Here is a 24,395-nt window from a genome sequence, read left to right as displayed (position 1 = left end):
TGCATGTTGTACGTGTTGCAGGGTGAGGATGAAAGAATCATGTTAATCTGGAAAGGACTGTTTCTCTACTGGGTACACTTTCCATCGCACCTTGGTTTTCCACGCAGATCGCACAAGCCTGAATAGAAGTGAATTTCAGTGATCAGTCTGAGAGCCAGTGAAGCATCAAAAGAAAAGAAGCTAAGGAGAACTTATAGTGTCACTCACCGTCAAACATGTCTTCAATACATCTTCCAACTTCTCACCTCTCATCAACCCAGCTACGAAATACCCAGCAAAACAATCCCCTGCTCCTGTCGTATCCTTCAGCGGATTGAGTAATTTCCCAGCAGGTAAATGACCTATCTCCTTACTACCAGAGGTAGGATTGAAGTATAATATCCCTTTTGATCCGAGTGTACATATGATATTGATATTCTCAGAAAAGTACGGGTTGGAATGTAAGTTCAGTATCCCCTCTGTTGATCGAGCTTTCAACTCCTCCAAGCTCAAATCTTCTAGATTATTGTTCTTCTTGGTTTTGATTGTCGTAGGATCCTGCTGGAAAGCGTCTAACAGATCGAACAGTTCACCTTCATTGACTATTAACCATGATAGACATTCCCAAGGGAATTCACGAAGATTTTTCTGGGATAACATAGGTGAAGGGTTAAAAACCGATATCAAACCACTTGTCTTCGAAGCTTTGAGGTATGATAGAGTGGACTGCAGAGGGATCTCATTCTGAAGGAGGATGTGGGTGTAGTCTTTAAGGTCGGGAGTGGGAAGAGGAGAAGCAAGGTGGTAATTTGCTCCGGCGTGGAGGACTGTCATATAATTAAACGCATAATCATCAGCAGGAAGATCAGATTTTGACTTCGTTTCATTGTTTCTGTCTTTGGTATATGTAACTTACCAATGGAGTTCTCTCCATCAGCAGCAGATTGAATGATAGCCCTTCCCGTCAACTTCCCAACCTATCAGCTAAACAATCTATATCGACATATACGAAGATGGAAACTCACCTCATCATTCAAAGTGGTTAATCTGGTGTCACCTACACCTCCACTCTTCAAAAAGTCCCGTACCCATTCTCCATCTTTACCTATACATCCATCCAGATCTACCTTCCCTCCTGCACGAGCTACAGCATAAGCCTGATTCGCACCCTTCCCTCCTGCTCTTTTAGTCAGAGAAGTTGAAGAGATGGTTTCTCCAGGTCGGACAATATGCGGTAAAGCGAAAAACTCGTCGATATCTATGATGGTAAAGCATAATTGTGGTCAGTCATGGTGTTGGTGGTGTATGTCAAGCAGTACAATGGGGACATACTGATTGACCCTCGTACTAGACATTTAGGCTGGGATGAAAATGATGCCATTGTTCACTTGATGAAGGAGGGGAAAAAGTGCTTGATGGAAATCTGGAGAGAAGAGCTGTTGTGCCTGCGATGCTCCGCTACGCTCTGCTGGTGTACTGATTTAAATGGGATCCATTCAATTTATGCACTGGTGGACAGACAGACAGAGAGAGAGAGAGAAAGGAGATCCGAATTATCTCGCAATGATGTTCGGCCCGAATTCAACAAAGCTCGGATCACTGTGGCACGTGGCGGATACTATTTGGCCTTACGAATATACAGTATCACCAACCTAGGAGGGAACAGATTGTTATGGAATGATGTAAACGCTAAGCGAAGAAGGAGAAAGAGCAAGCACGAAGGTTTGGGAGAACTGATTTGACGGGTCTGTCAGGATCATATTCATCGTTGGTCGAAATCAAAATCGGATCAAATCTTTTTATTTGCACCACTCTTACCATCCCTCTTATTTCTATAATGTTCCAAATCATCCTTACAAAAATATTGATTCTTCAGATGCCCAATCGCCAATCTATTACAATAATCATCTTTACCCTGTCTACCAGTAGTATTGCTATTATTAAGTGAATAAAACTCAGGTTCATCTTTCGTCCATTGACTTCTATCTTTCCTTATCAAAGATTGATAATCGTATTTCTCCAATTCGCTAATAGGTACCCTTATGCATTTTCGCAATGCCACGTACTCCATTCCCTCCCCTGTCAAGACAATGATAGATGAAGGTTTCATAGCTGTTATCCAAGTAAAAGATCTTTCATCGTCCGATAAATGTCCTACCAACTTTGGATAATCCAAAGTACTTTCGTATGTGAGCAGGTTGGATGGTCGATTTTTAACTTCTAATTTGTAAAATGTTTGACCGTGAGATTCAACACTCTCAGTAGACTTGAGGGTATCCCCATCTACTCTGTATTTTACATCACTACCAAAGAACATGTTATCATCCTCTTCAGAGATAAGTATTTCCTCGTTCCAGAGGTATCCATCTTGTGGGTGTACATCTGGGGCCAGGCTTGATGAACCCTACCATGGTCCGGAACTTTTGGTTTACAGCTTCTCGTAGAGCGCCTAGTATCTTGAACTGAACCAGGGAGTCTGGGACTCCTTGAGCCCCGACGAGAAGCTGATGAGGTTTGACTTCCCCTTTAAGTGGCGTCGTTCCGGTGATCGGGACAGTGAGCGCGGACGGTAAGGTGGCTGGAATGCTACTGCTGTATCTTGGATGCAGCATACTGGGATCCAGGCACGATTCCATGCTATTTGTAGAAGGGTAGCATCCGCTCATGGTTTATGCCCAGTCAGAAGGGATATTTCTCCGTGAAAGGGTTGAGATGGAGAACAGTGAATTTGTTGCTTGTCAAAGACAATCATATAGTCATGTCTGTAATTTGTAGCTGGCGGCGGTACGAGAAATCGGACGACACACAGGTTTCGAGTCTCAGAATGAAAGAAAGGGTATATGGCTGGGGATCTGTGTATAAGGAGAGAACAGGTGATACACGTTACAAGCTTTCCTGCTCTCATACTTCATATTGAAAACGTCCTCCATGGCAAATAGCCCCCGAAGCATGTTGGCCAAGTGATGTACATAATGAAGCTATGTGAGCCCGTTAAGGATCATCATCCCTATTTCTAATACGTGTTTACTACGTATTTCCGGAGAGGTAAGTGATTCAGCCCTTTTTTGAAACGTATTTAGAGTTTTTCACTTCTCTCGTATACTCCAAATTGTCCACACAACAATCATGTCCTTGAGATCGTGAAATAGCCAACCTATGACAGAAGTAGTTATCTTCTTGTCTCTTGGCCATTGTTGTACGTTGCTTTAAGAACCAACTGCATTCAGTATTGGTGCGATCACGAGGAGGCTTCTTCCTGACCTCTTGAAAATTGTATTTCACCAATTCACTGACAGGCGGTTTCAAACATTTTCTTGATGGTACCACACCCGATTCGGAATTTATGGAAGAAGAAGGGTCGACAGCTGTTACCCAAGTGAAACTCTCTTTGCTATCTGAAAGGATACCCACTAGCTTGGATCCCGGCGACATCACTTCCAATTTATGAAATTTTTGACCATGAGACACATGATCTTGGGTCAGCAGGACATTGTACGTACCGACCCTGTTTTTCAGGTCTTTGTCGAAAAATAGACCGCAAGAAAAAGCTTTACGTCAAACCGGTCCCACCATACATATTCTAGTCAGCAGTAGAAAGGACCGTCTTTGCCGTTTGATTTAACCGTCGATATGAGAACCTGAGCCGCACATGGCTCGATCATCTGACCAACGTGCGGTCGATACCGGGTACTCCGTGGACATCATTTGGTGTCAATTCTCTTACCAGGGGTAAAGCTTTCTCGGTATACATTTGATTAATTAGTTATACAAGACGGTAAATTACAACTTTCGGCCTTACAGGATCACAGTCTGCGGGATGTATGTACAGCAATCTGCTCGCTCTGCCAATTAAGCACCTTTGGCCCGATTGTTCCCTACAAAAACAGCGTCCTCTCTCGCTTTAACAGCACTCAGGTAACTCGAGTAAGACCAAGTCAAGTCTCTCGCTCCTATGGGTTTTCCGTCGTCCCTAAATCAATGATCAAACCTTGATGAGCAAATTCAGCAAAGAGAGAAAGCTAACAAGGAATCGAGGTCATTCAAAGTCAAGTGATGTACTCACCGGCCGATCTGTTCACTCATCCTTTCTCCCTGTTCCATAGCGTTCCGAGAAACGTTCAAAAAGCTATCTCCAACTTCTCTCAATCTCCTCATAGCCAAATCAAACTTCCTCTCACCAAACTCAACTCTTTTATCATCTTTATTGATACGTTCAGTCATCAGTTCTGTCCAGAAATTGTCGGTGATCTCAGTAGGTTCTATATATCCTTGTTCATTATGCCGCTGTTCGATCAGGTAGAGGGATTGGGCTATTGCATTAGTACATATATGCCTGAAACATTCATTTCACTTAAATTAGCTTCGATCGTATTCCCATGTCAATTTTGCTAATACTTACCAGGGATTGCCTTTACTTTTACCTACACCATCATATACATCTTCCCTATACCTTCCCAATGCCCAACCTTGCGTCCAACTTCGCTTATTATTATTGATCTTATATAACCCATCGAATGATCGAGTATACCGATATATGGTAGAGATCACCTTCGGATCAGTTGGCCCAAAGCCGATTTCGGTGTAGTTGGAATGTTGATAGGTATCGAGGTCGATATGATCTCCAGCATGAATGAGGGCAAGAGGTAATGAACAGTCTGACCACTCTCTTTCTGGCAGAATGATTCTCGTACTATCTTCATCATCGAGATTTAACGATGAGATGCTAGAGAGATAGTATTCTTTCCCATCGTTCCAGAAAGTCTCGAGTTTCTGTCCGATAAGTTCGGCTTGTTTTGAATAATACCCTTGAGCACCAGAATCATTCAGACGGTCGGCGAGGGATGATCCAGCTTGAAGTGCCCTTAAGGACACGATAAGCGTGAAGAAGTGATGGCCGTTCCTGGATATATACTATTATCAGCATGATACAGCCATGAGTTACATACATACGGAGATCAAGGGACGAGGATGGCCCAGAATCGAAAGTGTACACCCACACTTCTTCCCAAAGGTCAAATCCCCCTTTCCACCATCCATGAGCGACCTCCTCCAAATCATTCTTAATGACAATTCCAGATCTTTTAATTTTGTCCGGATTATATAAGTTCTTTTTGACGTATGAACGATCCGCGGGATACCCTCGATCCAGTAAGAAGTGAGCATATGGGATAAGCGTCAGAGTTCTTAGCGCGGGACCGTCCCTGCCCATCAACCAGTGTCAGCTAAAAACACCATACCGCTCGACGTTCCAGTGAATCCTAGGATTGAAGGATTGGAATATTTGGACCTGGGCCGAAGAGGGGATTGTTGACTTACCTTTGTGGTCTACCCCAATCACCTAAAAATGGAGATCCATCAATTTGGAATTTCGGTTCGTTCAATCCTCCATTTTCAAGTCCGCCGGAGGGATTCGACCTAGTCTGGATTGGTATTTGAGATTGAACATACGCTCTGAGTAGTAGCTCATCATGGCTCGACATATTGTCTGAGTTCGAAGAAGAGTCGAAAGTCGTGAGAGATCGATAGACCAATGCTGAATCTCTCGTCCAAGTGTACTTCAATTTCACATCAGTTCTTAGTCCTCTAGACTCGCCTGACCTCATATGCGAAGAAGCCGGATTGTAACTCACGTAGTAATCTGGTAAATAGCTCTTCTCACCCTTGCTTGGACTAGCAACTACCAATCCATCACCTGCACCTATCCTAGGTCCGATATTCCTCAGCAGCAACTCCCTAGCCCTCTCACTCTCCAATTTGAGGGTCTTCTGGAAATAGTCAAGCTCCGGCTCAGTATTGGACGACGTGAATTCTAGACCTAAGACTATGAAGAGCAGTGTGATGATGGTAACCACAACAACAACAACTTTGAATCGTTTTTGACCTTGAGCCCATCCCCTCGAGCTGCTGGATTTGCGCTCCGGGCTCGAAGATTCAGCGGATGATAGAAGAGGACCATCTTCCTCGACGTTCTCTAGCTCGAGATCTTCCTCGCTATCAGCTTTACTCCCTGCCTCTACTTCACCGTGACCGTTAGTCATCCTGAAGATCGATCATTATCATTGGTATGTTGGAGTATAAGACACGATACTCGTACGTTGTATCGTGTGCACGGTTATCTTCGATTCCCGATACTCGGCAGGTAGGGTTGTCTCCCGTGTGTTGCACATGGCTAGAGTATCGAATGACATCACCAGCCAGACGATCGAAGCCGAGTGACTAACACTGCTGCCTCCTACCTTTTACTGCATTCCTCTGAGTCTAACTCAAGTCGTCGTCTCTTCCTTTATTTTCTATCCCATCAAGCAATAAACATTCAAGTGATACAAAATGTCTTCAGCTCAAGATCCTAAACAACAAGGTCAGCTTTCCACCACCTAAGAGTTGCGCGAGTCGTAACAGTGTTTCAAGGTGTATGAGCTGATAATTTGAACTACAGAAACTCAACTTCCCCCTTCCGAGGGTTTGACGGAAGAAGCCAAGCAAGCTGAACCTGATGCTGCCGAGCAAGCGAAAAAGGTGAGTAACGATTCATACTTGGATGGAATGAGAGTTCCGTGGATGGGAATTCAGCTGACTAGAATATGGTTGTAGCTCGAAGATGCCGGGGAATCTGTTCTTCCCACTATTACATAACTGAAAGATCCTCTATGAGAAAAAGTGGAATAAAGAGAAGACAGGTGACAAATGCATTTAACATGATCATCCAACCATACAACAAGCTCATATGTCTGATGGTATATACAACAGTTGACATACTGATTCGGTCAATCAAGACCCCCTACCATCACAATCCATAACATCCATACCCTCTTCCACAAACCTCTTTCGTTCTTTACGCCAGGGTTCCCAAACATCCCCATACTTCTTGAGTAGCCGACCAAGCTCAGCACGTTGTTCCATCTATCGTCAAGCATATACCATCAGCACGGTTCTTCGTCAGATACGCATCTTCAAGCTATATCATACTGATTGCTATAACGGAGCAGCACGACTCACGATAACAGCAGGAACCTCGTCTCCCTTACCAACCCCCCAGACATCATTGAACATCTCACCTAATTTAGGTTTAGGTAACTTCTCCGCTCGACTGAAAGCCTTCATCACTGCAGATTTATGAGAAGACAACAAGTTCTTCTCGGACGTTTCGTCCCACCATGATTTCGATGCGAGAAATGCTCGGAAGCGATGAATCGGATTATCTGCAATGATACACATAGTGATTTAGCTTACCAAGAGGAGTAATCGGCATGGTATTTGTGATCGCCATGATGAGGAATGTGATTTCAGAAAAGTCAGGCTCACCAACAACAGTCCATTCCTTCACTTCCTCTACTCTTCGGTACATACTCGAATCATCGCTTGTCGAGTGATGTCCCACTCTGTATGTCATCGCCTCTACCAAAACACCTTTCTTCCCTTCGACAGCTCTCTTCCTAGCTTCGCGTACAGCAGATAAGACCGCTAAGGCATCATTACCGTCCACTCGGATCGTGTCCAGTCCATAAGCCGGTCCTCTCGAGGCAATCCCGTCCCCTGCATATTGATCAATGATAGGTGTGGAAATCGCGAATCTACATCCTTATGTCATTAGTACCAGTACTCATCGATTTATATCTAGTATGAGACAATCTCACCCATTGTTTCTACAAAACCATATACATGGTCCACCTAATACCGAATTCATTCCTAATGCAGCATGAAAATCACCTTCACTTGCCGCACCTGCCGAACGGAGTGCGTGATGGGTAAGCAGCTTCATCGTTTAGTGTGATCTCTGTGTTACTCACCGTCACCAAAATAACAAATCACACAATCACCTTGTCTGTCTTCATCGAGCTTCAGCGCGTACGCCGCACCGGCAGCTTGGGGCATCCTACATTGAATTCGTTTCAGTTTATACTTCAGATGATCGACACCTTGGATGAGTCGACTCACTGAGTTGCCAATGGACTAGTGATCGTATGAAATCCCAATTCGGGTGCAGAGTAATGAACAGGCATCATCCTCCCTTTTGTACCTTTATCTTCAACGTTTCCAAAACATTGAGACATCAATGCGTCTAAGGTGAATCCTCGATGAAGTAAAGCTGCAGATTCTCTCTGCGAAGTGAGTTAGTACAATGTTCCAGTTATTCAATTTCCTGACCCTCTCCCTTCCAAACATCTCATTCCACCGTCATTGAACGGACACAACGGAGGAAGTTTTTAAGTCTTGAGCTCTTGAGGATTGAAGGCCACTTACATACTGCCCAAACATCTCATCGCCTTCCAACATCGCCGCACTACTTCCTACTATCGCAGCTTCTTCGCCTGCACATTGCATGTAAAATGATATTCTACCTTGTCTCTGGGATTGGTATAGTACGTTGTCGACGACTGGTATCAAAGTCATCGTGCGGTATCTACACATGGCCATGTGAGTCAGCAATGAAAACAGTCACAAGAATATCTGCTACTGGAAGAGGATGAGGACTTATACTCACATAGCCAGTGCTTCTTCTTTCGTTATCTATCTTAATCTTATCAGTATCTCAACTGATGGGATATATGGGAGTTTGACATACCTCCGGTACCTTTGTTCCTTTTACCAAATGACCTTCTTCGTCTAATACTCTATAAGTTGGGATTGTCTATACGATTAACCGGCTTAGTCACATGATTACACAATGCAGTACTTCACAATAATAACATGAGTGAACGCTACACACCTTCGCAACAGCATTAAACCAACCCATCTCACCAGACCACCAACTCTCATGACTCCCCCTCCTCAGGGGGCTACTCATTCGTCCCACTCTGGCCAATCTGTCCGCCTGACTTCCAGGGACATACAACGGTTTAGCATCTCCATTACCTGCGTGGGTGGATGATACCTCTGGTGAAAAAAATGGTAATGGTACCGGCGAGGGGAGTGGCGCGGATGTGGGTGTGGTATGACGATGCGTTGAAGGGGTTGTTGGTGGGGGTCCTGTAATCTAAACACGTACCAAAGGTCATTGGTGTTAGCATGTCTGGGTGTGGTGTAGTTTGGATGTGGAGAAGAAGCGCACTAGTGTCCTTGATTTGATTGATGAGATGAATTTAATTTGCTTGTGTGTTGATCCGTTTCGAATAGGGTATCTCATCAATATTGACGACATGATCATCAATCGATCCCTGCTGTACTACTGCTGTTTTGTCTAAGTTGGTAGAGCAACCGAATCGACCTCGAAGTTGATTGGATTGTAATTACATGATCTGTCTAGTCGATATCTCTGTCTAGTCGACGAGTATGCTGTACAGCTCATGTCCAACGTGACTTTCTTTTGCCTCTTTAACCTCTTCATCACCTGCTCATTCACATCTTGTCAACAATCCCGGACCCCAAAGGGCCCTTTTGAGCCGGTCCATGCGACATCTTGACCCATTGATCGCGTTCATCTCCGTCGGATCGGAAGCGTCATCAAGAGCAAGATATCACGTGATTTGTGTGCTTTTGATCTGTGGGTTTTTGATCTTATCGGACATTTTCATTCCGACCAAGCTCAGATATGACGCAAGTGCTCCACAGTCGACTACTTTTGAGACAACCGAAACAACTTTCTGATTCTGAGATGATCGACATCCAGATCAGATCGAAATCACGAGAGGGCGTCATTCTGCAAAGCACAGATACCTTTTCCTGATCCGGTTAACGTAAGTTTAGGGTTAATACGAATTGACAACCAACAGTTAGTTGATGGGAATCAGGCTTGGGGCGTAAGTCCCATCAAAGGATGAGATGAGATGAAATGCAACCAACTGTAAGGTAGGATGCTCGACGTGTAATGCCGTCACTCGAAGAAAGGTTCCACTTTTTTTTCTAAAGTAACTAGAGAAACCCCTCCTTGGCATACGATTGCACAGAGTACTTGATCCAGATCGATCAGTCAGTTTCGTGTTCGTTGGAATTACACTAAAATTACAAAATCCTAAGAAAGCTACGACAAGGAAAAGTTAAATTAAATTATTGTTCGCTCTTTACTCGTTGATGATGTATATGACCTCACCAGAGATTAAATGTGTGTCGGAGTAAAAAGGGTGATTAAACTTTTTTCACATCACACAAGTCAAGTCAAGTCTATGAGGTCAGTCGATCATCGTTTGTTCTGTTCGTTGGAATACCATATATGTATAGTACATCCCATATCATAGTTGAAATCCTTCCTTTTGTTCATCAATCGTTCATATCAACTACAATCGTTATAATCACATAATCGTTCTACCTCAAACCTCAACTACCTCTTCCTCTCTGTATAGTATAAATCTAACATCAGAAATATACACACAAGATGGGTAGAAAATTCGCCAATATCGCAGCTGAAAAGCCCTTCAAGAATTCAGGTAACGAACCTAAGACTGGTATCTTCGCTGATATCAAGAATGATCTGATCGCTATGGCCGTGAGTGCACCTGCTTTCGACTCTATTGTTCTCCCTCTGGGAGATGCATATCGTATCGAGAAGGATCCTTGTTGATATGTGGAATTTTTCATGGGTGAATACCAATAGGGAGAATTCGTTGGTACTGTACGTAAATTTCTCTCACACCATTATCCTTATCAACCTATATACTTATATGTTTTATTTTTATGTGTCATAATATTTAGATCTTGTTCCTTCTCTTCGCCTTAGGAGTGAGTTTTTCTATCTTTACACTTTCACATTCTACCCTACGCCGTGCTAATCCTATTTAACGTTATCCCTCGTAGGCCGTCCAAACTGCATCTACCAATACCAGTTCGAATTCCAACTCCAGCGCAGATGAAGCGGCAGGTACAGCACCATCAGGAAGTGACAGCAACAAGCTCTTGGTATGTCCTGAGTTTCCATCATCTACGGTATAACCAACCATTACTCAGTGTCTAGAGTATCCTATTGACTCAACCGGTATTTCCAGACATACTACTACGTCTCCGCAGCGTTTGGTCTCTCGCTTTTCGCTACAGCCTCGATCTTCTACCGATTCACAGGAAGTATCTTCAACCCATCTGTATCTTTGGCTTTATGCTTGATCGGCGCGGTCAAACCTTTACGATTCATTCGTAAGTCTCCTTGTATCCCTCGCTTCACCCCTCGGGGACGGACGACCCGTTGACCAAATATGTCATTATTACGCTTTTTAGTCGTCTCATTAGCTCAGATGGTAGGAGCTATCGTAGCTTCAGCTATTCTCGATGGTCTTACCCCAGGAGCACTGGCAGTCAACGTCAGCTTGTCAAATGGTACCAATCGTGCACAAGGATTGTTCATCGAGATGTTCACTACTGCCACTTTGGTCCTGAGCGTATTGATGCTTGCTGCTGGTAAGTCTCAATAATTCTACATTACTTGTTTGGTATAGCAACGGATCACTGATCATGGTGGTTTGGACTGGACGGGACGCATCATAGAAAAACACCTTCTCACACCTTTTGCCCCACTCGGTTTTGGTTTCACGTTATTCATCGTCATGCTTTTCTCTATTGCGTTTACTGGAGGTGCAGTCAAGTGAGTTTGACTAGATATACAAATCTGACTCTGTTTGACAATTTGGCTGATATCCTTCGGTTGGGGTACAGCACCGCGAGAGCTTTCGGTCCTGCTTGTATCCAAGGGTTCCAAAGTTACCACTGGATCTATTGTAAGTGTACCATCCATCATTCCATTTTCCAATTACCCATGATATCATCTGGTATAGTCACTAATAAGTGAATTGTGATTGAACCATGTATAGGGCTCGGTCCTACTCTTGGTGCTTTGTTAGCTACAGCATTCTACGTATTTCTCAAAGAGGTCAAATACTGGTAAGCCAATTAATTTTCTCCTATATTAACACAGTGAGGGTCGTATACTGATGGGATTGATTCTATAGGCGAATCACTCCAGGACAAGATTCCACAGATAATCACTCCTCACCTAAGGTCCACCCTGTAACCTCAAGAATGTCTCGAAACGGGAACGATTCAGGTTCGACTGCAATCGATAATGGTAATGGGAATACTGAAGGACCAAGGGGACAGGAGGCTGTATAAACGATGGAGATCGAATATGATCGATCGCGCATACACTCAAGAACCAATCTTTATCAACCACTTCGACCAACAACCCATCACAAACACGACCATGACCACCTGAAACTTTCAATCAACATACATGCATCTTCATAATTATCAAATTTGGTCTTCTTCTTTACTTTTTCTGATGGTGTATATACATGTAGCCATAGTTTATTTACTATTCTTATTTTCAACTTCTCATTCAACCTCGCGTATCGATCAGATGTGTTTTTCATATTTATTCTGCGTTCGGATTGGTTGGAAATGCATTATCGTAAATCTTATATAAGTCTCACACGATATACGACTGCAATCCATTCAATCTTTGTTTCGATATGGGCAATTCTCCTCAACTTGTTAGGGTGAATTCATCATCAGTTCATTCCAACATTAACTATACAACGATGTGAAAGATAAAGATACAAATTGACTTTTCAATGGAAAAACAAAAGAACTTGAAGAAAGAAAAAAGTTCATAGGATACAGTCAAGTCATGAGTATACAGCGTGGTATGTAAGGGGAGATGAAAAATGGATCGTGAGGTGGGTAGGGTTAGGTCGTATTACACGATGTGATGAACGGGGTAGCAAGGAAACGATCGAATCGAGGATGATAAACAAAACTGATATCGAAATGAACATGTCTATACAATATATAAGGTACAACCATAGAAATCAGATCGAACTCCACCAAAACATCTCGTGTGTGGATGAACGAAAGTCGACTCGTTTTCTTTGAAAACCGGAGATCGATATTCGAGAATGATATTCGAGAATGACATCCGATTCTGGTCTGCAACGAGGAAGTTGTCACACTCAATTCTCTTTTTCTGCATCATCTTCTTCCATCTAAACTGCTATTCCCCTTCTTCCCATACCTCTCAATCTCCTTAGACTCCCGGACTCCCAGGCCATCTTCCCCCTCCAGCCCCCTTCCCCAACCTCCAACCTCCAAACCCTATAAACACACCTATCAAGATGATGACGGTGACCCCACTGATGATCGACCAGATATATCGAGGTCTATTCAACTCCCTCGTCCTGATTAATGGCTGTCTTTCCAGATCCCCTTCAATGTCGTCGGTATTTTGAGTATTCAATCTAGATGGTTTATGTGCAGTAGTTGACTTGTTGAATGTGACCGTTATAGGAGAATTGGGGACGGAAGGTACTGGAGTAGGTGTAGGAAGTTTTGAGGAGGAAGAGCGAGAGAGGGATGATGGGTGTGGACCTGGAGTGAATTTGACTGACATTGTATCTATCTGTGATGTGAGTGTATTGTCGGGTTGAGCGAATGGCTTTGTCGTTCTATTGGATCATGCGCAAGACTGACAAATGTCTAAGATCTTTTGCCTTGCTTGGTTTTGTGTATATCGATCGATTGAAGTGGTAGAGAGTGATGATATCGTTATTGTACGTAGTCCAAGTTCACACACCCGAATGTCTTGGATATCCCCTTTGATCCGGTGTCAAGAGGACGAACAAAGGATGAGCTCGTGCTGTGATTGATAGTCTATGACACGAAAGGAGGAAGGATGATAGATAGGGTAGTCTATAAGGATGCGATCAGGATACTCGCAAACGACAATACACCAGAACTGAACATACCTTAGGATTGATCGCTGTCCTGTTCAATCGTGTTTATGTGGTTTCCCGTCTTCCTCTCTGCTGATTATAGGTGATGTCTCGTGTTATCACACCTGTGAATGAAAAGGAACACAGGAAGTTTAGTCGTGATGGTCGTTATGGTATGGCTGTCTGCTCGTCGAGCTCAAGTTGTGGGTTCAGAAAGAAGGTTGAGCGACTCGTAATGCTTACTTTTGTTGTTACTTTCCCATAAGCAATAATCAAACGTCATCTCATTACGCAGATCACAGATCACGACACTACGAGTACTGTACCCCGCGTCGACCCCGCATTGGAGAGATAAGGATTAAGGAGATACTCTAGTGCCACACTGCATCACCTCCTCCGAAATCCCGATCAGCAATGAATCCACCTCCACGTTCCAAAGCAAGCATTGACTTTTTTCGAGAATCAGAACCACCACATCCTCACGACGAAGATACAACAAGGTATATCGATCTCCACATCTCTTCTTTCTCTTCTCACACATAACCCAGAACCAATCCAAAAAACAACAAAGTCAAAATGTCTACCACCGAGCAAACCTACATCATGGTCAAGTGAGTGCAACGCTTCTTTCTCCTACTGCTACATCGGCGGTCATGTATAGAGGTCTAGTCGGATGGCCGAGCGATCCAATGTGATGAGTAGACCAGGTCGTGGACGTGGATGTAATTGTGTTTGTGTGACAGACAAAGATAGATGCTGATATACCTACTATGCTACTTCTTCCCTGCTCTCTCAATCTATCAACTGTGTATCATTTCAACTCTCCACTTCTTTCCAACGCACGTCAACCTCCGCACAGACCTGACGGTGTCCAAAGAGGACTCGTCGGTGAGATCATCGCCCGATTCGAGAAGAGAGGATTCAAGGTGAGCCATTCTTTTTGCTTACAAGCTGCATAAAGCAGATTTCCGATGTATCTTGCAGCTTGTAAAAGCAAGAGCTAGGCTGATTCATATGATGTTACCTATAGCTCGCTGCTCTCAAGCTCGCCTCTCCTTCCAAGGTATGTTACGACCTCTCAGCTATCCAAAACGTGCAATGTTGATCGTAGCTGATATCTGTTGTCGCATCACAGGAACACCTCGAGAAGCACTACGCTGATCTCTCCGACAAACCTTTCTTCCCCAAACTTATCAAATACAGTGAGTTGCGGACCACTATTCAGCCTAATTTCCCCTTCCACATCTAGCATATACCTCATGCCCACCCTCACTCACTGTTCACTGTTTACTACTCCTCTCTATACTCGTTTGCATATGCTAAACTTCCTCCTCCCCTTCGCAGTGCTCTCCGGTCCCGTAGTCTGCATGGTCTGGGAAGGTCTTGATGCCGTCAAGACCGGTCGAGTCATGTTGGGAGCCACCAACCCTCTCGCTTCTGCTCCTGGTACCATCCGAGGTGACTACGCCCTCCAAGTCGGTATGAACGTCTGTCACGGTTCAGACTCCGTTGAGAACGGTCAAAAGGAAATTGCCCTTTGGTTCCCGTAAGTCCATACCACGCATATCGCTATTCAGTCTCTAGTGATCAAAATGCTGATCAATTGACTGAACGATTTGTAGAGAGGGTGTTGCTCAATACAAGCTTGACGCTCAAACTTGGATCTACGAAGCTTAAGCTCAAAGCTTACGTCGATAGAACAATCAAAAGAATTGTCATATAAGAGATTAGACTCTGCATGCATTTCATCAGTCATAAGTCAATGTCAAGTTTACTCATACGTTCATACTCATGGACTGCATTACCAAACACGGATATTGATATTGTACCGGTAGTCATGGTCGTCACTGGCCATCAGGTTAGTACGCTGAGCGAATAGATGTAAATTATTGCATGTGGATGATATCGACTGATCTATAGATTGATTGAAAATAAATTGCTTAACCAATATAACCAAGAGATGGTGTGGAAAGACTACCTAACGTATATACAATTGATATATTCACTAAAGATTATAAGGAGTTAATCCAGAAGACCATATGTTCATTATATACAACAACGTTCTCATTTGTGTAGTACGCGAGAAATTGAATCATTGATCAGTTACTATCAATAGTGAAATTCCCACCGCAAGTGACTAACGATACTAAAATCTGAATAATCAATTAATCCAAAACGAAAGCAAACACAAGAACAAAAGATGAATGATCAGTATGAATTGATTCCATTATCCCTTACTTTGGACGGTCGAATTGATAAAATGTAACATGACATACTGTAGCAGCCAGAATGAACCAATATCCTTCTCCAACTTTATATTCCCAATTGCCATTTTCGTTATCACCTTGATTGATCTTATCGAGACGTTTATGCAGGACACTGATATAGATGGTTTCGAGGATGAAGGTGATCCACATGAATAGGACCATCAAGTATACTATAGCCAGGGAGATCTGTAGATAGAAACGCAATCGACAAGAGTAAGCAATGAGATTCAATCAGGTGGGAGCGGAATAGAAGCAGTAGAAAACATAGTGTTGGCGATTGTAAACAATATAGGGCAATATTCGATTGATCGAGCGATGCACTGAAGGAAGAAGGATAACAAACCACTCACACCACCTTTCAAGATTAGACAATCCACCAATATAGCCAATATGCTCAAACCCATTAACGCAGTCGTAACGTGGTTCAAAGCTAATGCTTTACCCAGAGCGATAGGGAAACATGAGGTGATAGTTTCGTTGTTTGGTAGGTGGATCGATTCAGGGGTGGGTTTGTAAGGTATATGCGAGACACATGAGATAGATTCGCTATGTAATAAGCACGTCGTAAGCACTTACTGTATATTGTGGATACCTTAATCATTGACTGATTTGTTCAAATCAAAATGAATGGAACTGAAGGAAAGTCAAAAGGTGACACTACAATATATATACTGTAGTGTAGAATGTACATTCATTGATTGTAGAAAGATGCACTCACGTCAGATTCGACCATACGCATCCACCTGATGGTCCTACCCTCACTCTGACCTTGATTGCCTGGTTCGTGGAGGTGTCAACGAATTCACCTGTGACTTTGGCAAGTGAGAGACCGTGAATGACAGTTGGTGAGAGTGAGTTGATAAGGTAAAATGTGAATGGTATTACTAGGTGTACAGGAAGGGTACCCAAGTTGGATTAGTTTTTAACGTTCTCTTGAGACTGAAGTGACATTGACCTACACGCTAAGATGGTTAGACCACCGAAGACCAATATCCCCCAAAATACATTCCCATTTCTTCCCATGTTGAATATGAATATGAACCCAAAGTCTTCGTTGTGTTATCACTCGCGAGTAGTGGTATGGAATGAAGTCAGATTGGGCCGTTGGTCTTCTTGCTCCTGATCAGGTCCCCGGTAGGCTATATAGCTCACTGCTGAAGGAGAAATGAAACGATGATGATTGAGTAAAGCGGTGTTTACAGTAAACATCAGTACATCAATCTCATATCAACAACGGATATGGCGACGAATAAGAATTAATTTCTTCTTGTGTCCAATTGTTGTTGACGTTGATGGTGGCAGAGCATCGTTGAGTGATGGCCATCAAAGAGGCATGTATCAGAGCACAGATCGCTTGGCAAAGGACCCTGTTGATCCTCATACAACAGCCTCGGTTGATCTGTCTGCAAACCCGTGACGCGATTCGGTTCTGTCTCGAGTCACGATCAAGACAAGATGGGTTACTTGCAACACGACCTCATCCTCTCGGGGCTGTGTCGATTTGTTTACAAACTTGAAGCTGAATCATCAGCCTCTGCTTAATTTGTGTTGTCAAAATACAACTCTTGTCGATCGTTCCTGAAGACCTGTGCGAGATCCATGAAAACGCGCTGACCTTTCACCCCTAGATTAGAATCTCGACCTTTCAGCATTCCGGAGATGATGTAGAATCACAGAACAGCAGATTGTGGCGTGAGTTGATCATAACAAGGTTGATACAACCAGAAGCAGAGGCAAGATACAGTATTGCACGGTATCTATCAATGTTGTGTATTTGGCTGGGAAAGAAACGGCATACAAACATGACATTAGATTATATCGTATCGTCTCCTGAAATAGGAAATTATCATGCATTGAAATCTCTATACCGAATCTATAGGATCATTTTATTCTACATCCTGAACGATTTATTGGGTTTCAATGAGATTGCGTATGTCAAACAACTGTTTAAATCAATCTGATTTTTGGTACAGCAGATCAATCTCCAGCGGATATTGATCCTCCGCCACAGAGGAAGAAACTAGCTACGAACTAAAGTATAAGACAGGACGAGAAAGCGTGATCATCAGCCTAGGAACGCATAGCGGACCATATACATAGTCTTATTGGTGTGGTTTGCACTTACAACAGAAACGCTAATCATGATGAAGCCACCGCCTGTATGATACTCCCATTCCTTAGCTTCATAAATGTCATCCAACCTATTACTCATGGTTCCTATATAGGTTGATTCGAGGAAATAGACTAGCCAGAGCATAAAGCCTGTGAAGTAGATGATGAACAATGAGATCTACCATAAAACAAGCATTGTGAATGTAAACCTTTGGGAACAGAATATGAAATAGAGAGTGTGAGTAGGAAATGATTACTTACCCCGCCTTTGAGTACTAGGATGTCCAATAAGACAGCTATCATACTAAGTCCCATTAGACCTACCATCACGTGGTTGAGGGCTAACACTCTTCCCATTGCTATAGGGAAGATGGAAGTAAGATTGGAATTAGGTTGAAGATGGAGGTGTTCTGCGTTGGGTACATAGGGTATTTTGGTACTGCATTTTGGTGTCCTAGAGTATCAACAATTCGTAAGCTCTGAATGTTAGATGTATGAGGGGATATTTCCTCGACCTTGCTGCTAGAAAGTAAAACTACCTGCAGGATAAAAGGAGGTTGAACCCACGTATCATTAAACCACATACAACCACCACTTGGACCCACACTGATTTTTACATCTATTGAATGATTATTCGCCACATCAAAATACTTCCCCTCGATTCGAGCGATATCCAAACCTGGGAGATAATACGGCGAGAGCGAGACCAGCAGGAAGGATACGAATGGGAAGACTATACAAGACGAAACGAATGAAATTAGCGACTCATAGGACGAAGTCTGGATCGTTGAGAGGAATATCCAACAAGACATACGGATCACTATAGCTGCACCTATGCTGACCAAGGTTATAATCAAGATATCGTACTTCCTTCGAACCATCTTCGTCGTACAGTACGAGTCGGGATGTTAGAGTACAGTACAGTTTCCTGATGTTTATATTTCAATCTGAAGCTACGAATCTGACGAGCAGGTAGTCTCAAAGGAAAGAGGTTTGCCACCAGGTGAGCTGACTGATCTTGGGGTGTAAGGTTGAGTATCACGCTAATCATGTTTATATATATATATATTTCGAAGAAGAAGGAAAAGATGAAGATGAAGGCTATGGCTATGCAGATAGCAAGAAAAGGTACCGATGAGGGAGATATATATATATATAGCTCAATCACAATTATGTACCGAGGGCTGTGCGTGCCATAGTGCATACAAATAATGTGTTTGATGGTACCTCGACTTTTGGATCTGGAAACACAATAAATAGATGGTATGTATCGTCATAGACACCAAGCCCATGGCCACCCTGGTCATTGATCCTTTGACTGTACAGCAAAATAATCTTGACTGACCATCTCACTCATCGTAGATAGTATCACATGGTCATTGCCCTTGTCCAGCATACAAACCGACATGTGGCATAAAAGATGATCATGGGCAGGTACCATTATACACTTCACGCTGAGGTCAATGTAGCAGAACAGGTATGTAATCGACTCTGCGTTCAAGATAGATTCAAGGGAGTGTCTGAGTAGATCGTCTCTGCTCCACGCGTTCAGTATGACATGATCGCTCGACTTAACGGATCGTATTGCGTATTGGCTTCGAGGGATAAAGAAGACCTCGAACCAAATATACGGAACAAGTGGTATACTCCGCCACTCCAAGACAACCTGAAAAATCGGACCCGAAAACAAAGTTCAAGTGGAGGTCCGTCCATGCATCTCTTCTCTCTTGTTGTTGACTTGCATCCATACGCAAATAATCTGATCAACATAGCGTCCAGGTCCAGGCTTCCTTCTGCCAGCTGTACCCAGTACTCATACAATGCTGGAGACCATCGACTCTCTTCCTGCTGTCTTGCAACCATGGCTCACCTGGTTATCCGCCCTCACTCTCGGTCAAATATGGAAAATCCTATATAATCCACCTAACAAAGTGAATCTCACTATTGCTTTTCTGGTGATATCATACAGGCTGCCCTCTTACCTAAAGAGATATCGAACATGGAGGGAGAGTAAGAAAGTAGTTGATTTTGTTTGGCCAGTACCAAAGGTCAGTGGGTGTCTTTCCTGATATGAAACTGCTTCATAAAAATCAACTGACGATCAGTTTGGTTTGTGGTGTAGGAAGCAGATAGAGGATGGAAAGGAACAGTCATCGACCATCCATCTTTGTTCGCTCATCTGGATGACTCTACGTTATTGCCGCCCGAGAGTGGAAAGACGGGTGGGAAGAGGGAACATATAACTTGTTATGATCCTTCCACGGGAGTAAGTGAAATTCACATCTTACCGAGACTAGGCTACAAGAAAGAAAGATTGTTGACTATGTTTCTATGTACAGTACCACCTCCTCACCCTTCCTCTTCTATCAGCTTCGGAAGTTTCTGATCAAATCATCAAAGCCAATTCAGCGCAGAAAGGCTGGGCTAAGACTACGTTCGCTCAACGTATATCTTTCTTGAGGAGTTTGAAAGCGTGGGTATTGAGGGATATGGAAGATATAGTCCGAGTGGCTTGTAAAGATACGGGCAAAACAGGTAGGTCAGCTTCGTGGTAATATGATAAAATTTTTAGCTGATATGGTGTATGTAGAGGTCGATGCTGTATTTGGAGAAATACTCACTACGCTATCCAAACTTGATTGGTATGTCAGCTATTCGGATTACAAGGGATTTTTTAGCTGATACAATTGGTATCACAGGCTAATCAAACATGGTGAGAAGACTATTTCACCGACGGCCAGACCTGGAAATCTCCTTCTAGCTCATAAAGTATCCAAGGTAAGTCAACACATCCCACATCCCGAACCGGAACAAATGAAGCTAAAACCTCACTTCTTCTCAGGTTCACTATTCTCCCCTCGGTGCAGTCTTAGCTCTAGTATCATGGAACTACTCCTTCCACAACCTGATCTCACCGATCCTCGCTGCCCTTTTCGCTGGAAATACAATAGTAGTGAAATGTTCCGAGCAAGTCGCATGGAGTAGTCTATGGTTCATAGGGGGTATCAAAGCTTGTCTTAGAGCTTGTGGACTGGATGAAGATGTCGTTCAGCTGGTTATTTGTCTGCCAGACGTGGCGGAGACGGTGACCAGGAATAAGCTGATCAAACATATCACGTGTGAGCTTGAGTTCACTCTTTCGGGTCTTCAGAAAAGCTGATATGGATAAAGTCATCGGGTCAGAACCTGTTGGAAAGAAGGTAAGCTGAGTTGTCTCTTTTTCCATGAGAATGGCGTTCAGCTAACAAGCTTTCCAGGTTGCCTTAGCCGCGGCTGAGATCATGGTACCTACCTGCATCGAATTAGGAGGAAAGGACTGCGCTTTCATCTTGCCTGAAACCGACTTGGGATTTTTCTCTAGTACGTGGATGAGAGGCGCTTTGTGAGTTGGGATAGCTCCCGTATTACAATCTATTGAGCTAACATGCTGTTCATGTATCTCAGCCAATCAGTGAGTCAGCCAAGCGTTTCAGGGTAGTGAGACAAGTGAACCAAGCTGACTGGCACCCAATGCATTTATTTAGGCGGGCCAAAACTGCATAGGAATCGAATTACTCCTTGTCCATCGATCGCAGTACTCTCAATTCATCGAAATTATGGAACCTCGAGTTAAAGCGCTTCGACCCGGTATCGACGTAGGATCCCTCATCTCCCATGCTCCAATCAACAAATTAGAATCTATCCTTGCTTCAGCTGAGAAGAGTGGAGCGAGGATCTTGGCAGGCGGGAAACCATATGTACATCCGACTTACCCTCAGGCATCATACTTCGAACCTACCTTAGTGGTAGATGTGAAAATGGATATGGAGATCGCGCAAGCAGAGCTATTCGCACCTGTGATGACGGTTGTACCGTATGATGATATTGACGAAGCGACTGAAAGGTTGAATAAGAGTAGGTATGGATTGGGTGCTGGGGTTTATGGGAAAAATAAGGGGGAATGTAGGAGGGTAGCTGAGAGGCTGGAGTGTGGGATGGTAGCTATAAATGAGTGAGCTGTGTCGTCCTCGAGTTCCGTTGAAATTCAGCTAACTTATCCTCTGTCAACTTAGCTTCGTAAGCACGAAATCTTATTCTGAAGGTCTCAAAGGGACTGTTGAACTGATTGATTGTCCTTTAGGGCGTCTTCTACCTCAATCAGGCTATGCCTTTTGGAGGTGTCAAAGCTTCAGGACACGGTAGATTCGGTAAGTACCGGTTCGGCATTCCCAAGGATCCGTGGATCCGTTTTACTGATATGGCTTGAATGGCTATCGTTCGAAGGCGGTGAAGAAGGTCTTAGGTCATTATGCTCTGTGAAATCAATAACGGAAGATAGGTTCTTTTCGTACATCAGAACGAGTATACCTCCTCCTGTTGGTAAGTCAGCTTCCCCATTTTCTGACATGTGTACGATCGTTCAGCTGACAGATAGTGTAGACTTCCCGATACCCGACACTAAGAAAGCTTGGGGTTTCTTAGTGGGTTTGGTCAATTTGGCTTATGCTAGGACACTTTGGGGTAGGGCGAAAGGATTGGGTGGGTTGTTGAAAGGTTTGACGTGAGCAATATGATGATGCACTATGCACTCCGCATAAATATGAATCAGATGTGCCTCCAAATGAAAGATAACTGTAGACTACTGACATGTTGATCACTGATATCCAACAATTTTTTCTACCGTGGAGTACTTGCACTGTTCGAACTCATTTGTGACTGTGCTGAAACGGTGTGACCTAGAACCATTCTCAACTGTACTACCTTCGATCAACAACGATGCTTAGGTTGAAGACCGATATGTTCCGAAGAGGAGGTATGGGCACTCTCTAACTCAGCTCATCTCGAGATGATGGAGTGCAAGAATCAAGGTCAAGAAGGCTAGGACAAAAGCTGTGCGAGACAAAGGATCAACTTTTCAATGATCGAGCCTTTTCAGCAAGTTGCAGTTTCGGTCACTGCCGCAAGGCGTATTGAGGAGATAGAAGAAAAGGGAGTAAAAGAAGCATTATCATCCGTCATGTTCCTCGTAGTACGTCCCTTGCTCAGACAGGCAGAAGCGGACAAACAAGCCTTCTTACCTCAGAATTTCTCGACTCCTGCCCTTCTCCTGGTCTTCTCCACGTCACAGCACAGTTACCTGCAAGAGGAGCCCAAACTGACAATGGATCGGATGAAGCTTTGAGAGGCCGGATTCACCAGTCTGCTCCGTCATTTATTGTATAAATAGGTCGATCTTTTCCCCAAATCAACTTTTCGGACTGATCTTCACAACATAAACTCTCAGCAGACAATATACTCGCAGTAATCCTGTTTAACGATATCCAACTATTAGCGACAGTAGAATCAAGGATCAGTGACGATGAGTACTCAAAACAGGACTGAGACTTTCGGATTCAAATTGAATTCTTCCAAGCCCGACTTCGACAGTTCGATTCATGTTCCTCCGACTAGGGTGAGAGATGATGTAGGGTGGTTGCAGCTGAACCCATTCGATCTACCACTTACGAAGTTGATTTTACACCTTCGACCGCTGAGCTGAGGAATGATCCTGTTCGAATGAACTCTGAGAGAAATGACAAGTGAGTTTTTCAGACTGTATAGATCCTCACACATAATAGAATCGGAGTTGATACAGTACCCCGTTTCAATCAATTTGAACATTTGATTTGTGATTTCATGTGAACTTGATTTAGGGAGTGTTTCCGAATTGGTCTCACTCTTTCTCATAATCGGTCAGTTGCTGGTGTAAGCGAAGAGGAAGAAACCTATGCTACGAAGTATTTTGATTCATACGCATGTCTAATTCCTCAGAAAGATGCGTGAGTACAATGTACGATATACGGTACATGTACTGTACACATCTCAGTCTATTGCAAAGCTGATAGAGGATGAATTGATCTCCACAGGATGATTGCAACTCTCGGTAAAACTTATGAACCCCTTAGATTCACCAATACCAATTCCAGTAATGGACAAGGTACTTACACCCAAAGATCCTCAACAAAGATGGGGTTCAATGCAGTGGTACCGACGGAAAGACCAGAAGAATCGACGGGATCCAGATCGAGATACGATACCATCGTAAGACTCGATACAGCTACTGGACATAAATTGAGAGGATAGTTCCTAGATGGTATCGTCGATTCTTGTTTCCATTTGTCAATGATTTAATGATTTAATGCGAGGGGAAGTACAGATCAACGTTCCTTTTACCAAAGTATCTATCGTAGAATCACAGTTGCTTGATGCATGATTTGATGTGATTCCACAGAAATTACATCCCGTATACGTATACTTCCTGTTCAATTATATATAACATTGCACTCAAGAGGCCTAGCTTACCTGTGTAAGTACTATCACAGTGTACAGTGTGATCTCATTCGGAATTATGTACGGAAACGAACAATGTCATATACTGTATGCATGCAGA

The 24,395-nt window shown here is 43.4% G+C and overlaps 11 protein-coding genes across 11 annotated transcripts; 4 read left to right on the top strand and 7 right to left on the bottom strand.

Moving 5' to 3' along the window:
• Positions 1-37: 37 nt before the first annotated feature.
• Positions 38-1,360, bottom strand: V865_002571 (uncharacterized protein; the record flags this gene model as incomplete). The annotated part of the gene is made up of 5 exons (XM_066226371.1): positions 38-118; positions 208-806; positions 896-956; positions 1,005-1,237; positions 1,312-1,360. The coding sequence occupies 5 exons, from the start codon at positions 1,358-1,360 to the stop codon at positions 38-40; spliced, it is 1,023 nt and encodes a 340-aa protein (XP_066082468.1).
• Positions 1,361-1,768: 408 nt separating this feature from the next.
• Positions 1,769-2,296, bottom strand: V865_002570 (uncharacterized protein; the record flags this gene model as incomplete). The annotated part of the gene is made up of 1 exon (XM_066226370.1): positions 1,769-2,296. The coding sequence occupies one exon, from the start codon at positions 2,294-2,296 to the stop codon at positions 1,769-1,771; it is 528 nt and encodes a 175-aa protein (XP_066082467.1).
• Positions 2,297-3,828: 1,532 nt separating this feature from the next.
• Positions 3,829-6,017, bottom strand: V865_002569 (uncharacterized protein; the record flags this gene model as incomplete). The annotated part of the gene is made up of 6 exons (XM_066226369.1): positions 3,829-3,949; positions 4,043-4,312; positions 4,379-4,879; positions 4,977-5,180; positions 5,296-5,534; positions 5,610-6,017. 6 exons carry the CDS (start codon positions 6,015-6,017, stop codon positions 3,829-3,831), a joined length of 1,743 nt encoding a protein of 580 aa, XP_066082466.1.
• Positions 6,018-6,747: 730 nt separating this feature from the next.
• On the bottom strand, positions 6,748-9,118 carry V865_002568 (uncharacterized protein; the record flags this gene model as incomplete). The annotated part of the gene is made up of 11 exons (XM_066226368.1): positions 6,748-6,879; positions 6,976-7,178; positions 7,282-7,550; positions 7,614-7,701; positions 7,767-7,852; positions 7,915-8,078; positions 8,221-8,380; positions 8,462-8,487; positions 8,543-8,608; positions 8,687-8,953; positions 9,029-9,118. 11 exons carry the CDS (start codon positions 9,116-9,118, stop codon positions 6,748-6,750), a joined length of 1,551 nt encoding a protein of 516 aa, XP_066082465.1.
• A 1,170-nt stretch (positions 9,119-10,288) lies between these two features.
• Positions 10,289-12,009, top strand: V865_002567 (uncharacterized protein; the record flags this gene model as incomplete). Its single annotated transcript, XM_066226367.1, has 10 exons — positions 10,289-10,399; positions 10,508-10,525; positions 10,606-10,632; positions 10,708-10,809; positions 10,896-11,040; positions 11,122-11,301; positions 11,389-11,485; positions 11,557-11,618; positions 11,712-11,781; positions 11,850-12,009. 10 exons carry the CDS (start codon positions 10,289-10,291, stop codon positions 12,007-12,009), a joined length of 972 nt encoding a protein of 323 aa, XP_066082464.1.
• Positions 12,010-12,922: 913 nt separating this feature from the next.
• On the bottom strand, positions 12,923-13,285 carry V865_002566 (uncharacterized protein; the record flags this gene model as incomplete). The annotated part of the gene is made up of 1 exon (XM_066226366.1): positions 12,923-13,285. One exon carries the CDS (start codon positions 13,283-13,285, stop codon positions 12,923-12,925), a length of 363 nt encoding a protein of 120 aa, XP_066082463.1.
• Positions 13,286-14,183: 898 nt separating this feature from the next.
• On the top strand, positions 14,184-15,284 carry V865_002565 (nucleoside diphosphate kinase; the record flags this gene model as incomplete). Its single annotated transcript, XM_066226365.1, has 6 exons — positions 14,184-14,218; positions 14,467-14,533; positions 14,638-14,670; positions 14,743-14,809; positions 14,952-15,153; positions 15,230-15,284. The coding sequence occupies 6 exons, from the start codon at positions 14,184-14,186 to the stop codon at positions 15,282-15,284; spliced, it is 459 nt and encodes a 152-aa protein (XP_066082462.1).
• Positions 15,285-15,706: 422 nt separating this feature from the next.
• On the bottom strand, positions 15,707-16,897 carry V865_002564 (uncharacterized protein; the record flags this gene model as incomplete). The annotated part of the gene is made up of 5 exons (XM_066226364.1): positions 15,707-15,760; positions 15,884-16,060; positions 16,225-16,420; positions 16,593-16,758; positions 16,834-16,897. 5 exons carry the CDS (start codon positions 16,895-16,897, stop codon positions 15,707-15,709), a joined length of 657 nt encoding a protein of 218 aa, XP_066082461.1.
• A 954-nt stretch (positions 16,898-17,851) lies between these two features.
• Positions 17,852-18,867, bottom strand: V865_002563 (uncharacterized protein; the record flags this gene model as incomplete). Its single annotated transcript, XM_066226363.1, has 5 exons — positions 17,852-17,905; positions 18,000-18,164; positions 18,248-18,440; positions 18,554-18,719; positions 18,801-18,867. The coding sequence occupies 5 exons, from the start codon at positions 18,865-18,867 to the stop codon at positions 17,852-17,854; spliced, it is 645 nt and encodes a 214-aa protein (XP_066082460.1).
• A 939-nt stretch (positions 18,868-19,806) lies between these two features.
• Positions 19,807-22,530, top strand: V865_002562 (uncharacterized protein; the record flags this gene model as incomplete). Its single annotated transcript, XM_066226362.1, has 13 exons — positions 19,807-20,034; positions 20,109-20,252; positions 20,326-20,521; positions 20,577-20,628; positions 20,686-20,764; positions 20,829-21,105; positions 21,158-21,186; positions 21,244-21,368; positions 21,431-21,437; positions 21,511-21,963; positions 22,107-22,173; positions 22,250-22,345; positions 22,406-22,530. The coding sequence occupies 13 exons, from the start codon at positions 19,807-19,809 to the stop codon at positions 22,528-22,530; spliced, it is 1,878 nt and encodes a 625-aa protein (XP_066082459.1).
• A 353-nt stretch (positions 22,531-22,883) lies between these two features.
• On the top strand, positions 22,884-24,088 carry V865_002561 (uncharacterized protein; the record flags this gene model as incomplete). Its single annotated transcript, XM_066226361.1, has 4 exons — positions 22,884-23,097; positions 23,445-23,544; positions 23,659-23,784; positions 23,872-24,088. The coding sequence occupies 4 exons, from the start codon at positions 22,884-22,886 to the stop codon at positions 24,086-24,088; spliced, it is 657 nt and encodes a 218-aa protein (XP_066082458.1).
• Positions 24,089-24,395: the final 307 nt, after the last annotated feature.

Source organism: Kwoniella europaea, chromosome 1 (genome assembly GCF_036810445.1).
Source record: "Kwoniella europaea PYCC6329 chromosome 1, complete sequence".
Taxonomy (NCBI): domain Eukaryota; kingdom Fungi; phylum Basidiomycota; class Tremellomycetes; order Tremellales; family Cryptococcaceae; genus Kwoniella; species Kwoniella europaea.
The sequence above is the reverse complement of the archived record's forward strand: the minus strand, read 5'-3'. Positions and strand labels throughout refer to the sequence as shown.